At 37.3% G+C, this 16,609-nt stretch overlaps 1 protein-coding gene across 8 annotated transcripts in view; it reads right to left on the bottom strand.

Moving 5' to 3' along the window:
- The window catches only part of LOC139977723 (uncharacterized), a 69,193-nt gene extending 53,441 nt beyond the window's left edge, over nt 1-15,752 (bottom strand). For 5 of the 8 annotated variants that reach the window (XM_071987236.1, XM_071987237.1, XM_071987238.1 and 2 more), the window contains exons 1-3: nt 15,447-15,738; nt 13,863-13,935; nt 7,081-7,891 (exon numbers count right to left, since the gene is read on the bottom strand). In XM_071987236.1, coding sequence (XP_071843337.1) covers nt 7,081-7,891; nt 13,863-13,894 — 843 coding nt within the window. In that variant the 5' untranslated portion in view covers nt 13,895-13,935; nt 15,447-15,738. Of the gene's footprint in view, nt 1-7,080; nt 7,892-13,862; nt 13,936-15,446 lie in introns of all 8 variants that reach the window. The other 3 variants (XM_071987242.1, XM_071987241.1, XM_071987240.1) reach the window with 3 other exon arrangements.
- Nucleotides 15,753-16,609: the final 857 nt, after the last annotated feature.

The following is a 16,609-nucleotide window of genomic DNA, read 5'->3' as shown; positions in this document are numbered from 1 at the left end:
AGTCTGTTCAAAAACGTGAAATCTTAAACTGCACAATGCAGTTAGAATGTTGGAAATGATATACACATTTTGTATCTAACCCCTTACCCAAATAAATTATCCAAGGGGTGGACAATACTGTGTCTGAGACCCCTCTTTCAGGGGGACATCAGACTCCCTCTCCCACTTCAAACTCTGGCTAGATGGCATTGTAAACTGCATGTGTAAAGTTTAAGAAACATTGTTGCTTGTTATACGCCAAATCCAACTGGCTGGAGTCTTGAAATTTGTTGTGTTTAGGCATCACATACAGACACAGCAATACACCCACACAAATACACCTACAGTACAAGCAAACTTGATAATATAGGTTTCTGATGCTTTCAGCATAGGAACTGAATAAGACACCAAAATGGCAAACTATTATAGGGGTTTGATGAAATAACTGGTTGCGAATCAAGACATCGCTTAAAATTACAAGGCTTTCACATATTTTGTCCTTGCTGACCTCAAATGACCTATGACCACGATAAAAAGATAAAGAGTTCACCTAATCAATTGAGGGATATTCATGTGCTAGACTACAGTGAGACCCATCCATGTTTCTCTTTCATACTGTATCATTTTTACAAGAATTTACCATTTCTGACCTTTGACCTTCATGAAAGCAGGATTCATCTTATTACTAAACAAGAGCCCAAGGGCACTATGGTTCCTTGATTATAAGGACTTTAGAAGCACTATCCTAAAATTGTTATTTCAGGGTTGAATGAACACACATGATATTATTGCCATAAATATCACAAATCAATGATTGGTCCTTTTGAGAATCTGTTGACTGTTGTTACATTTGTTTAAAATACAGTAACTTTCAGAATCATCCTAACTGTACTTAATAACTTTGGTTGCACAGGATTCACCCCAGGGACATTTAAAATATGGCCACAAAAATTCAAATATTCAACTAAAAACTAATACAGGTCACTGGAGGTGCAATTCCAAGGTCATGTGAGGTCAACAGAGGTCCACCTCTCAAAACCACACAAAACCTTGACCTCTGATAACTTTGCGCATGAAGTTCGCACAGGGGTCAACCATGGACAATTTTGGTCAGTTTGGAGATTGAGTTTTTGACCCATAATTGACCTTTGTTTACCTTGGATCACATGACCATTATGTTTGGAAATGATCGCTTAACCTATTCACAACTAGTCCCAAAAAGTCAACCATGTCAGACCCCATCAGTGGGAGTTTCACAAGTTATTGCCCCCCCCCCAAAAAAAAACACATTTTGAGCCATAATTGACCTTTGGTGACCTTAGATTACATGATAACGGGAATTTAGAAAAATGTGCATCGACTCCATTCACAACTTGTCCCAATATATCAGCCATGTCAGACTTCTTCACTGAAGTTGTTGCAATAATTAGCATAAGTGGGCAGTTTTTTGCCCATAGGTGACCTTGGATGACATATGTTATGTTTGGAATGATTGCTTACCCCATTCACAACTAGTCCCAAAATATCAACAATGTCAGACTCTGTCAGTGGGAGTTTCACAAGTTATTGCCAAAAAAAAAACATATTTAACCCATAATTGACCTTTGGTGACCTTGGATTACGCAACAGTTATTTTGGCAAATGTGCCCCTACTTCATTTACAACTGGCCCCAATATATCAGCCATTTTAGCCTTCATAATTGGAAGTTGTTGCAAAATTTAGCAGAAGTGGGTAGATTTTTTGCCCATAAGTGACCTTGAATGACCTTGGATGACATGACTGTTTTTATTAAAAATGTTCACCTCAATGATGTGCACTCCAATGTACACACACAATGTTATTGTTAAGAAGGTATCAAATCCAACCATTGGCACCTCATAACTCAAGAACCGGCTGTCCGATCAAAGCGGGAGTTAGTTTTGTCTATAGAGCACACAGAGCTCTATCATATATTAAAATATTGACAAACTTTTTTCTGTGCCCTGTATCTCCTAAAATGAGCATATTTTATTAAAAAAACCTTAACCTCTGATAACTTTGCACCCGAAAGTCGCACAGGAGTCAATCCATGGACAATTTTGATCGGAAGACCATTTTAGAATATGGCCACAAAACTTGAAAATAACCAAAGAAACTAACACAGGTCACCAGAGGTCAACATTAGGTCAAAGGTCACAAATATGACTAATGGATTTCAATAGCGTAACTCCCAACCTTGATGGACATTTTATTCTCAAGTTATCGCAAAAATACTAGTTTTGACCCCTAATTGACCTTTGTTGACCTTGGATCACACGACTGTTATGTTTGAAAACATACCCCATTTACAACTAATTTCAAAATAGCAAACATGTCGGACCCAGTCAATGGGAGTTATTGCTTTGTTTATTATTTTTCTTTTTCTGCCCTAACTGACATTTACAGGTACCGAAAACAAAAGGCCTACCTTCTCACTATGGCGGATCTAAATACCAAGTTTGAGTTACAGGTAAGTTCAACTTGTCCTTGTTGAGTTACAGTGTACCCAAGCAAGTGTTAGGGACACACACACACACACACACACGTTGACTACATAGGATCCTTTTGCTAAAGCAAGGAACCAAAACAATGTGATTCGTTTCTACATGACATCCACCTGCTAAGTTTGACATCCATTCATATTTGGTCACACTCAATCATATCTCTCTCTGAGCTTGGCCTTGATACAAAACACAGGAATGTGTACAGAATTTGCGTACGGCTGTGAATACAACGCAATGACATCACAAAGGCCTCTCTCCTCTGCTGGAAAGTTAAAAGTGATTCAAAAAATCTCACAAATAACAAATATCTGAACAACAGTGAACATATTATGAAGAAGAACTAGTTAGGGATCTCTGGAAAGTTTTAGCTCTCCAAAAGGTTGCTAACTTGCAACTTCACAGGGAAATTTCCATCTAAACCCTACTTTACTTTCAGCAATTTTAATTTTCCTGGCTACAGTGTAGCTTGGTTTAAGTAAAATCTTGTCTAGTAGGGTGGGAAAAATTATTTCTCTCAAAGCTTCTTTGTTTTAAATTTCTAAAAGACACTAATGTTTGCAAGCAACTCTACCATTCATCAAGACACTCCAAGCTGTCATGCATCTGCAGTAGAGACAAGCTATAAGACTGTTAGAAATTAGTTACATTAATTTCAATACAGGTAAAGAGTTCATCTTTTAACTTTGCCCCAAACCCCTTAGGAGCCTAGTCAGTTTCATTGTGCATACCTTCTTTATATTACCTGTGAATGTATGCACTATGCAGGTTAGTTTTGTGATAGCAATGTGCACACAGAGTAGCAGCCCTTATTAAGTGTAATTTTGAATTAATTAGTATATTGATCTCCTATGGTGGCAGAATGCACAAAGAATTTATTTATTATTTAGGACGTAATACCAGTAACAGCTATAGTGAGTCTACAGGTACAGTAATTACTATTGTAATGTGTGTAAATTCTGTATCATTTTAACTGAACATTGTTTAATAGCTGTTTACAGGGTTGATTATGGCACTTATATGCCCTCAGCCATAATGTGTGTATGGTTAAGTCCTAACCTACATTGAATTAATGCGAGAGAATTGAAAGTGCTTCAGGTTATTGGTCCAACGAGAACCCACATTGGGATATTTATAAGTTTTATTATGTATTGCTGTGATTATGTCAAGCATTACCCGTCCCTCTAATGCACTCACATTTTTTTTTCAGTTGGTATAAGTGTCGCCATTCGAGCTATGTTTAGATCCCACGATGCAATGCTACACTTTTAATAGTTGCCATGGTGACAGGATTTGCTGAACTTTCCATCAACTTCTGGGTTGAAAGATCTGTAGCAATATATTTTAGTAGATAGGACTGAGGCTCTATTAAGGTTTTGTTAGAATGTTAGCAAGTATTAGCAGCCCTAATTAATGCATCATTAATTGTAGCCTACTTTTGGTCCAAGGGGTTGCTTAGGTACATGCAGCAAAGGTGTTTGTTGCCATGGCAACCTGTTGTCTAAGCCAGAAGTTGCAAATGGGCCGAAGTGGTTAGAGTGCTACTTGTTGTTGTTATTATTACTAGATGAGGGATTTCCCGCTCCCGAACTTGGCAGTCATTTGTTGCTGTTAATTAGCTACAAAATTCATCATCATTTGATTTTTCTTTCTTGACATATAACTATGGGCTTCTGTTGGGCACAAGCCAATGTGTTGTCAGGAGTCATTACAGCTAAGTATTGTGTGTTCATGTACGGGTATTTTAAAGGGCATGTTTTCATGGACTGCAGGGACATAAGTTTTGCTGAGCGAGTTTTCAAAACTTTTTAATTCCTAGTATCAATACTGTATTAAGGGTCCACACAGTTTTAATAATGAAAGAAAATTTCAGGGGATTTGGGCATTTATTCGCCCTGTGCTGTATGTATGTGTGTTGCTATGAGAGGTTTTGCTACTTCAATCCTGTTAAAATTTCTTCTCATTTTTCACTAAATTCATTCATATTGCCACAAAATAGCAATAAATGTGCTCTTAGGAGATGTTCGTATGCACCAAGCCCAAATATGTTTCTATTGGAGGTCTAGAACTGGTCTACAGTTTTTGTAATTCAAGAAATTTGAGAGGAGTTTGGATTTATTCGCCCTGTACTGAATGTATGTGTTGCTATGAGAGGTTTTGCTGCTTCAATCCTATTAACATTTTCTTCTCATTTTTGCTCTAAATTCATTTATATTGCCACAAAATAGCAATAAGTGTGCTCTTAGGAGATGTTCGTATGCACCGAACCCAAATATGTTTCTATTTGAGTCTACACAGTTCTTCAAAATGCAAGAAATTTCAGAGGATTTTGGAATTCATTCACACTGTACTGTATGTATGTGTTGCTATGAGAGGTTTTGCTGCTTCAATCCTATTAACATTTTCTTCTCATTTTTGCTCTAAATTCATTCATATTGCCTTAAAATAGCAATAAGTGTGCTCTTAGGAGATGTTCGTATGCAACAAACCCAAATATGTTTCTATTGGAGGTCTACACAGTTTTTTATAATGCAAGAAATTTCAGAGGATTTTGAAAATTATTAGCCCTGTACTGTATATATGTGTTGCTATGAGAGGTTTTGCTGCTTCAATCCTATTAACATTTTCTTCTCATTTTTGCTCTAAATTCATTCATATTGCCTTAAAATAGTAATAAGCGTGCTCTTAGGAGATGTTCGTATGCAACAAACCCAAATATGTTTCTATTGGAGGTCTACACAGATTTTTATAATGCAAGAAATTTCAGAGGATTTTGAAAAATTTTCGCCCTGTACTGTATGTATGTTTTGCTATGAGAGGTTTTGTTACTTCAATCTTATTAACATTTTCTTCTCATTTTTTCTCTAAATTCATTCATATTGCCTTAAAATAGCAATAAGTGTGCTCCTAGGAGATGTTCGTATGCACCGAACCCAAATATGTTTCTATTTGAGTCTACACAGTTCTTCAAAACGCAAGAAATTTCAGAGGATTTTGGAATTCATTCACACTGTACTGTATGTATGTGTTGCTATGAGAGGTTTTGCTGCTTCAATCCTATTAACATTTTCTTCTCATTTTTTCTCTAAATTCATTCATATTGCCTTAAAATAGTAATAAGTGTGCTCTTAGGAGATGTTCGTATGCAACAAACCCAAATATGTTTCTATTGGAGGTCTACACAGATTTTTATAATGCAAGAAATTTCAGAGGATTTTGAAAAATTTTCGCCCTGTACTGTATGTATGTGTTGCTATGAGAGGTTTTGTTACTTCAATCTTATTAACATTTTCTTCTCATTTTTGCTCTAAATTCATTCATATTGCCTTAAAATAGCAATAAGTGTGCTCTTAGGAGATGTTCGTATGCACCCAACCCAAATATGTTTCTATCAGAGGTCTACACAGTTTTTTATAATGCAAGAAATTTCAGAGGATTTTGAAAATTATTAGCCCTGTACTGTATGTATGTGTTGCTATGAGAGGTTTTGCTGCTTCAATCCTATTAACATTTTCTTCTCATTTTTTCTCTAAATTCATTCATATTGCCTTAAAATAGTAATAAGTGTGCTCTTAGGAGATGTTCGTATGCAACAAACCCAAATATGTTTCTATTGGAGGTCTACACAGATTTTTATAATGCAAGAAATTTCAGAGGATTTTGAAAAATTTTCGCCCTGTACTGTATGTATGTTTTGCTATGAGAGGTTTTGTTACTTCAATCTTATTAACATTTTCTTCTCATTTTTGCTCTAAATTCATTCATATTGCCTTAAAATAGCAATAAGTGTGCTCTTAGGAGATGTTCGTATGCACCCAACCCAAATATGTTTCTATCAGAGGTCTACACAGTTTTTTATAATGCAAGAAATTTCAGAGGATTTTGAAAATTATTAGCCCTGTACTGTATGTATGTGTTGCTATGAGAGGTTTTGCTGCTTCAATCCTATTAACATTTTCTTCTCATTTTTTCTCTAAATTCATTCATATTGCCTTAAAATAGTAATAAGTGTGCTCTTAGGAGATGTTCGTATGCAACAAACCCAAATATGTTTCTATTGGAGGTCTACACAGATTTTTATAATGCAAGAAATTTCAGAGGATTTTGAATATTCTTTGCCCTGTGCTGTATGTATGTAATTGCTATGAGAGGTTTTGCTACTTCAATCCTATTAACATTTTCTTCTCATTTTTTCCCTAAATTTATTGATATTGCCACAAAATAGCAATAAGTGTGCTCTTAGGAGATGTTCGTATGCACCGAACCCAAATATGTTTCTATTGGAGGTCTACACAGTTCTTCATAACGCAAGAAATTTCAGAGGATTTTGGAATTAATTTACACTGTACTGTATGTATGTGTTGCTCTAAGAGGTTTTGCTGCTTCAATCCTATTAAAATTTTAGTCCCAAATTTCATATTATTTCCAAGACTCGCAAAAACAGTACAAATAAACGTAATCTACAGAAATGTTCGCAGTCACTGATACCTAACTTGGTAGTTTTTCTAGCCTATTTTTATTATTCTAGATGTAAAATAAAATTCCTATGTTTACTTGTTTACACTATCCTACTGTACTTACTGTGCTGTATACAGTCAGTGTTCCGTGTCTTGTTGTTGTAAACATAAACCTGTTTACATCGTTTATCCTGATTCTACGCAACGTCGCATCAATAACTCGGAAAAAAAACAATGTATGATTCTCAGAGAGAGAGAAAACAACAACAACATCAACAGGGAGATCCCAACATGATACAAACACCAGACCAAACTCACTGCTTACAGTGATACTGTATGCACGTGAGTAGTATGGTGGTGTGTTGTATTCATGTAACATCACTCCCTCCATGTTGTATCTAATGGCTCGTCTATTGATTGTACATATGAACAGATTATCTCCATAAACTGTTATATCTTCAGGATTATCACCTACTAATCCTTTCAAGGTGATTGTCTTGATTTTATTTAAACTAAAATCAAACACAATCACCTCGTTAGATTCAAACAAACCAATAAATATCTCTCCCTCTCTGACAGTCATACAAATGGCGTCTCTATCGCGTAACCGATCACTGTGTGTGGGTATGTCGTCTGTCTTGATATTGAAGACATCCAACTGATCACCACACACAGTGACTATACGAGAATCATCCAAGAATGAAACATAACGAGGCGGCCATCTTGAAGGATCCTTAAATTCTTTAGAATAAAACCGAGTTATAAATGGCGACGAAGAATCAGGAATATTTAATGCAAACAGGTCTATGAATGATGTCCGTGTGCCTTCGTTGTAACCGCTAACAGCAACTTTGGTAGAATCCACCGTCATATCGCACAGCGTCCATGCCCGACGAGCTTCAGCGGTAAACCTGGGCAACTGCGTACGTTGAACTCTATTATATACAAGGGGAAAAAGTACAATATTAGGTCAAGTTTACAAGGCTGTGTCCATGGTAACGGAGAATGTTGTCAGACACTATGCATATAGTCGCTGGAGAATGTACGTTTTCATAACAAAAACAAGAAAATAATGGAAGCTGAAGCACCCTCCCCATAAGTATTAATACTAAATAATAAACAAAAAATAAAGAAATAAACAATTAAACAATAAAACAAACAACTAAACAAACTAACGGATCGAGTATATTTGCGAACATGTTGAGAGGAATTTCGCCCTAAACACGAGCTCTGGGATATGGAAATAGCTATTTACACTATTGAGTGTATCAATTCATATGACATACAGTATAAGCGATTAGCCCGTAAGACGGGCTTTCGTCGAGCACCCGGATCACGGGTGAACATTATGCTGTAATTTATTAATTATTAAAATTAACAAACAAACAATTAAATTATTTAGGTTTCTCAGAAACTTGGCATATAGCCGCTGGTGATTACGTGTATTATATTCTCAGACTGAACTCCTCCTCGTGCAAATTAAGAAAGAACGTAAAAAGGAATTAACAGGAAAAATTTACAGAACCTGATCGAAGCCCCCCCCCCCCCCCTGCCAATTCAGAATAAATTGTAAACAACTATCAATAAATAAGCAAACAATTACACTAACGGATCGAGTATGTTGAGAGAATTTTCGCTCTAAGAACGAGCTATAGGATATGGAGATACATGTTTACACGATTGAGTGTATTAATTTATATGACATATATACAGTATATAATAGGCGATTGACCCGTAAGACGGGCTGTCGATCGTCGAGCGCCCAGATCACGGGCGTACATTGTGCTGAAAAGTAACACCACATGGAAACGATCGATGAAATATTTATGATATAATACAATATCTTTCTTACCCGCCCGTTTCCTACTTTCTATGTATATATAACATATTTGAGGCCAATATATTTCAATCGATTTTAGGCCATTCTTTCAATAAAAGTAAGCAAAAAACTGAGCAAAAACAGCAAGGAAAACATCGCTAAGAAAGTAGGAAACGGGCGGGTAAGAAAGATATTGTATTATATCATTCAAATATGCCGGTCACGTTTGGTCAAAAATGTTTTAATGTCAACCTTCAAGGAAATTTTCCTCACTCGGATTTTCAGTTATCTTGAGTGTTCCTTAAAAATGTTGAGAACAATTTGGAGAGTAAAGACATGAAGGAAAGTACTTTTTGAAAACTTCTAGCAATTTTAGCATCCTATAAATTTAGGGCCACATACTGGCTAGCTATATCGACCTTTAAGGACCTTGATTCTCCACAAAGCTTGCAGTTGTCTGCAACATGCGTAGCAAGCAATAAGGCCCTATGCTGATCCTTCTTCCTCTTTTGAGAAAGTTCTTTTCTTAATTAATTTCGGGTGGGTTGGTCCCTTGGCCAACTATCAGAAGTACAACACCTAACAGAAAAGAACTGATCCAGGACCTCTGCACAATTTTGCAAACATACACAACGTGGCGAAAGTTTTTAAATCGATGGCACTATACCAATGTAAATAAAGCGAAAATGTAAAAATCGATGGCGGGCTTCCACAATTCATTATCAAATAAAGTTTTACACTCTACAAAGCGGCCGCAATGTGCTTTTCGCAGTAGGGGACGTCATCTTCTTAGGGGATAAATACGAGGGGAACCGGTCTTAAATTTGATTTGAGACCGATGATGACGTCATCGAGAAGGCTGAACGGACCAAGGCGATATATTTATATATATATATATATATATATATATATATATAAATGAAAATCGTAATGAGATGGAAAATCAAGAACAGTGAAAAAACTTTCAGCCTCCACCGGGATTCGAACCACGGGCCTCCCGCTCTGTACGCGGACACCCTAACCACTAGGCTATGGACGCTGATTGTATGTCCAGAGGTTCGAAACCGGTAAGGAAGATCGTAATTCCACTGTGGGCGTTTGTCACCTATATCGAACAATACTAGTTCTGTTTTTGGTGACATATTTTGCCCTACTCTAGAGATCAAACATGATGCTATCCAACTCGAAAATCATTTGTAAATCCTAAAGCCGGATCTCGAATGAGATACTTTGAACAGACTTTATGTTAATGCAATAAAGTCTGTTCACGGTCTGTTCACGTTTGGTCACGTTTGGTCAAAAATGTTTTAATGTCAACCTTCAAGGAAATTTTCCTCACTCGGATTTTCAGTTATCTTGAGTGTTCCTTAAAAATGTTGAGAACAATTTGGAGAGTAAAGACATGAAGGAAAGTACTTTTTGAAAACTTCTAGCAATTTTAGCATCCTATAAATTTAGGGCCACATACTGGCTAGCTATATCGACCTTTAAGGACCTTGATTCTCCACAAAGCTTGCAGTTGTCTGCAACATGCGTAGCAAGCAATAAGGCCCTATGCTGATCCTTCTTCCTCTTTTGAGAAAGTTCTTTTCTTAATTAATTTCGGGTGGGTTGGTCCCTTGGCCAACTATCAGAAGTACAACACCTAACAGAAAAGAACTGATCCAGGACCTCTGCACAATTTTGCAAACATACACAACGTGGCGAAAGTTTTTAAATCGATGGCACTATACCAATGTAAATAAAGCGAAAATGTAAAAATCGATGGCGGGCTTCCACAATTCATTATCAAATAAAGTTTTACACTCTACAAAGCGGCCGCAATGTGCTTTTCACAGTAGGGGACGTCATCTTCTTAGGGGATAAATACGAGGGGAACCGGTCTTAAATTTGATTTGAGACCGATGATGACGTCATCGAGAAGGCTGAACGGACCAAGGCGATATATTTATATATATATATATATATATATATATATATATATATATATATATATATATATATATATATATATATTTATATATATATATATATATATATATATATGCATATATATGCATATATACACATATATATATATATACACACATATATATTTATATTATTGAATATTCATAGGCATATGTTTTAAGGGCATATCCTACGGAAAGTGCATGAAGTAAAAGGAAACGTGTTCTTTCGCAAAATTATTGTTTGACAAACAAAAACTTTTTATAGATATTTGCTGGCGTAATTCAGGCTGGTTTTACACTCCTTGAGGGGTGTTGGAGCGGTGCGGTTTGTCTCTTGGTTAGTGTTTCAGCACTTGATTGTGTTCACGAATATCGAATCGGGATTCCAATGAAACCACTACCTTATTGTACCCTAAATGTAAAAAAAAATGATGAGTTTTAAAAAGTTCAGCCAAGACATTTCTGAGCAACAACCGTTATCAGCAAGGAGCGATGTATTAGCTGAAGCTGGCCAATCTGAAATAGCTAAAGCGCCAGGGGCTGATCCACATGAAGAAAGCACAGATGTAGTATCAGATCTACCTGAAAAACAATTAGCTGACACTGATGCCAATGCACCCAATGTCGTTCAAGCTAAAGTCGAGGGACCAATTAGAGGAAATGACATTGGTGTTTGGCCATCCATTATTTCAAAACAGATGCGTGATTACTTGCTTAATCAGGGTGCATCATTCTAATATGTAGTCCATGTGGTATTCCTCTCCCAAGTCTTTTTTAACATATACTATAAGGTGACCTAGTCTTACATTTCTCACTATGCCTAAATCTGGATGCATGAAATTCTTAATTTTCATATTCTCAATTATTTTTCTAAACATACATAATAATAAATTTGTTTGATTTGAGAAATGATTTTAATAATCAAAGTAGGCCTAAACGACCGCTCAATATGTTATCGTAAAGATGGGTTTGATTTTTGTCAATTTTAGTGCCATGACATCGTTACGATGCGCATAATGTCGGACACCAGTACCGTCACTCAGTAGTTGAAAATTTATAGAGGGGGCCCCCCACTACCAAGCTGGCCCCAGGCCTCCCACAAGCTTAATCCGGCCCTGCGTCTCCTCGTACACCCACCAAAATGGTAAGTAAAGCGAAATAATATGAAGGGGGGGGGGCGGCTGTTGCTCCTTGCTATTACGCCACTTAAATATTTCAAAACGCTTAAATGTCTGAGGGCTTGGCCCTCTAAACCCCGCCGGGCCTCTTTCGAATATATTTGACGGTTAAGCAGTTATATAACATGTAGATTCTTTTAATGTAAATCAATGGACCGGTTATCGAGATCCTAAAGTTCGTTTGACCAGAGAGTTGTTCCATAGCAACTCCTTGATTTGACCGCTATGATATTTGCTGCAGACGCAGATGAATCGCTCGCAATAAACAGACGGGGGACGTTAAATTGACATGTGATGTACCGTATGCCAGGCCCCTTAGCCATTGACAATAGATGGAGCTAGGCTTATTTACCTCACAGATGACTTTTTTATGCATTTTTCTAGTTACCACCATCCGTCTGCAGTCAAATCACGGATGTACATAGTGACATGGATATACAAAGGTTTTTACTTCTAAATCTAAATTTAAGAAGGCTATAATCCTTCCAGTATGAGTTTCAAACTTCTAATTGACAGGATTTTGATATTCCTCTCTGTCGTGAGGTTTCCTTGAAGACTATTTGCTGTCGCGAAACGATGCTTTGAAAACGAACTTGTTGCCGCCAATGCCACATGTATAACTCACAAGAAACGGTTATTTACATTTATCAGCAAACGCACTGCCTGTTACTATGAAGTTTATCTCAACAGAACAACCTATCACACATACACACACACCAACTATTAGACGACTTCCCTCTGAATATCCAAATATACACATTCCGCAGTTTTCCTCATTATTTCTAATATTCATATTCCACAGCCTCAAATACGAGAGCGCAACCCTCTTGCTTCATTATGCAGACAGATAAAGAATTTAAAATTTGATTTACGGTCGCATTTATGAATACTGAGATCTCAACCGTGAGTAACACTATATTTATAGATCTGTGTGCTAAGTATACCTGTTTGTTTCTACACACGGGTGAGACCTGAATGTATCAGTGACGTTGACGTTTTAAATAGAATGACCTTTGACCTCACAAAAAGCAATATATTTGTACTGACCCAGGTGAATGTACGTACAAATTATTTAGTTCATTTAAGTTGCACCTCTGGAGTTATGGTGTTTACATGATTCTCAGATTTCCATTACTGTTAACCTTAAACGATCTTTGACCTCCATGCACTATAAATACATAATGATTCTTGCACTCACTAATATGAATCTCTATACCACACATTCAGCCCATTCAAGTTTCAATATTTGTGGCACTGTCACAACAACATTATCAGACTTTGACCACTATTGACCTCACATGAGCTTTGACTCCAACATAACAAAATGCTTTCTTTGTACTCACTACGGTAAAGTGTCAATTTTGGAAGTCAATAGTGATTTTATTGTATTTTGGTGTTTTCCATTAAAAACAAAAATGCGTCCTAATTTGCATATAATTTGCATATAATTTGCATTTTTATAAAATTATCAATTCCAAATTTTGTTCCCTATTGATCTAAATCAACTTCCTAATAGAGAAGTTGTCCCTAACCTTTGTAAGCCAGCCCTAACAAGATAAGTGCCCCACAACCTAATTGTTTTCCCCACCCCCCATGCGGAAAAATCCATATACAATGCATTACCTTCGGCCATCATATACTTTTTGAGTTATTGTGTTTACAAACACAGTGTCTCATACACACAGACGCACCCGCACAAATAACGACATCACCATCAAACAAATTCCTTATGCCTCCGCCAATTTAATGAAAAAAGAACCGAGGAAGAAATTAACCGTAGCATCGCTAAAAGGAACACATGGATATATTTATGACATATTAGAATAAAGCATTGTTAAGTGGGAGATGGGTGTAACCTTCAGTCTAAACAGATGGGGGACTGAATACGTTAAAGTGGGAGGAGGGTCACATTAGAGGCAATTGATTAAGGCGGGTTACTAGAGAGGGTATTACTTACGGTGTGATGGCGGGCTGCTTCAAAACTTCCATCTTCTGACAGATATCTCAAAACTTCGCACGATCCTGCTCAACTAAACCGAAATAATAGTACTTAATTAAAGGTTCATACTAATCATATAACACAAGTGCAAAATGTTTCTGTCTTTCGTATAAGTAAGCAGTATTGAACCTCAAACATATACTGATTTGAAAACTATATATATAAATATGTCTCACATACGCACAGCGTTGTTTGTTCTATGTAGACATGTTCAATAGGCTACTTTCGGAACACATAATTTTAATACAAGGTGTCATCGATGTTCAGAAATATACAGCATAAAAATAGTGCGTCCCAGAAGTGATTGAATCTTTGGAAGAATTAATGTGTTGAACTAAGTACAGTCAAATTAAATCATATTTAGTAGAAATATCATTTCTTTAATGTACCTCAAATGCAGTATCAAATGGTATTATAAATAACTAGTGTGATGTACGTAAACAAAATAGTGTAACAGTGAGAAATATTGATGCAAACATGTTAGTTCTCTCATTAAGATTTCCAATAATGAAGTAAGTATTTTACGAGTTGACAATAGGCTTACACTGCAAGAGCGTCAAGAGGAGTCTACAGTTTTTCATCTGAATTGAGGTTGACCACTCACTAAGAGTGAATGTTTTATAATGGAGTGATATGTAAGCTACAGTAATAACGCTATAAGAACTTCACGCTTAAACATGATATACTTATATCAATTCAGTCAAAGAATATTCCCATAGCTGAACTGAAGTTTATTGTCTAAAATAATCACCGGAAATCTTAATTCATCACAAAATTTGATGAACGTATCTGACAACAGTATTATTGTTTGTGTTTCTCCATGCGCAATGTACGAAAACAATACAATAAATAAGTAAACAATTTATGAAATTTAATAATGTTAGTTAACAATATATATCAGGAATATAAAGCTTGTCAAGATCATCTGCCATTATGAAACACATATTACTTAGAATGAGCAGGAAGTTTTTAACCTACACTTCCTGTAGTAGAAAAGGTTTATAGGTAAAGGGTATACATTGAAATAACTATATCCAGGCGCGTAGCCAAGGGGGTGGGGGCGAAGGGGGCAGTCGCCCCCCCCCCCCCCTTGAGCATATTTTTAAAGAAATTTTGTAATGTTTTTATGATATCGCTAGTATTTTCAACAGAGAAAATGCTAAGATGCAACTTACAAGGCCTGGGAAGTGCCATTTCCAGCGATCTGGGAGGCATTTTCAGCCAAAATTTTCTTGTACGCTTCGCGCCAACACATGGTGGCGCTACGCTTAGATAGTTTGCAATGCCTAATCTACAGTTTCGCCCCTACCTTGGCAAATTCCTGGCTACGCGCCTGACTATATCTAGGGTTAGAAGCAGTGTATTAAAATGGTGATCTCTGTTAATTAACACGATAGACTACCTGTCTCGTTTAACTTATGTGTCACAGTATACCCGCTACCGGAGTACCCCATAACACTACCTTCTAAACCACAGCCATTGACATATATAATACTTATAACTGTGTACTGCTGTAATACACACAGAAAGGGTAACACTTACATTGAAAGCCGCTCTAATTCACTTGTGTGATGTTGCCGTGTGAATCAAGGATCCTGTGAATCCTTCTTCGTCAACTTAGAACACACCCGAGCTGAAAATTATCACGAAGAGTACCTTGATGTAACCCGAAGAGGAGAAAGTTACCCCAATGTAGTAAGAACGACGTTATGGGAATACGATAAATAGAAATGAGTTGTGAGAGTGGCAATGTGAATGCAGATTATTACACTGAACAGCACTGTACATATCAATACCGATCGCGTGACTGATAAACAACGCCCACTGTAAACACGTACGCGACTGTGCATTGAGCTCCACGGTTCAAAGGTTGATTGTCTTTTGTGCTATGCACGTATACATACTGATCGAAACTAGAAGATTTCTGATATGTTATTCAAGTCAGCTACTAGAGTAGTTTTTCCTTTCCTGTTTAACCTACCTTTCTAATAGAACGTTTCACAGTAAATTGGATATATTATATTTATCGTGTAGCCACACGACGGATGTATCACCAGCTCCCTTGTATTGTAATGACCAGTGGCGTCACCAGACTTTTCAGTCTGGGGGGGCACGGGGGGGGGGGGCACCAGCATTTGATGGGGGGGGCACTTAGGTGGATACGGATCGCCGTCCTGGGGGAGGGGTCTAAGGGGAGGGGTGCCCCTCCAGGCGTGGCGGAACGGGAAAATTATTGGGGGGAGGGCTAATGTGTAGAGACTATCTAAGCGGAGCGCCACCATCCATTGGCGCGGAGCGTACAAGAAAATTTTGGGTTTTTCAAACCCCCAGATGGCCGGAAACGGCACTTCCCGAGTGTTTTATGCTGCAAATACCTAGCCCTAAAATATAGGTCTCAAGCCTGCAATTTCTCAGATTGCACGTAAAAGTCTGTAAAAACATAGTAATTTGTATATTCGATGGTGTTTTAAGAGAGTAGGTATTACTCGTAGTGTACTCGTAAAGACGTTTTTGAGTGTAGTAAGGGGATGTTGGAGAACTGGCTGAAATGAAGCAAGTCATTGGCCTAAGACGAAGTTGTGTTGCGCTTACCGGTACTCACACTCACTGCTTCCACTTTTCACGGGGCGTGGAGACGCGGTTGGGGTGACAATGTGGTCTATAGCCAGGGGACGGGCCGAGGGTCCCCCCAGCATTTACTGAAA

The sequence above is a fragment of the Apostichopus japonicus genome, chromosome 12 (genome assembly GCF_037975245.1).
Source record: "Apostichopus japonicus isolate 1M-3 chromosome 12, ASM3797524v1, whole genome shotgun sequence".
In the NCBI taxonomy this organism is placed as follows: domain Eukaryota; kingdom Metazoa; phylum Echinodermata; class Holothuroidea; order Aspidochirotida; family Stichopodidae; genus Apostichopus; species Apostichopus japonicus.
This window is presented reverse-complemented; position numbering and strand designations above follow the sequence as displayed.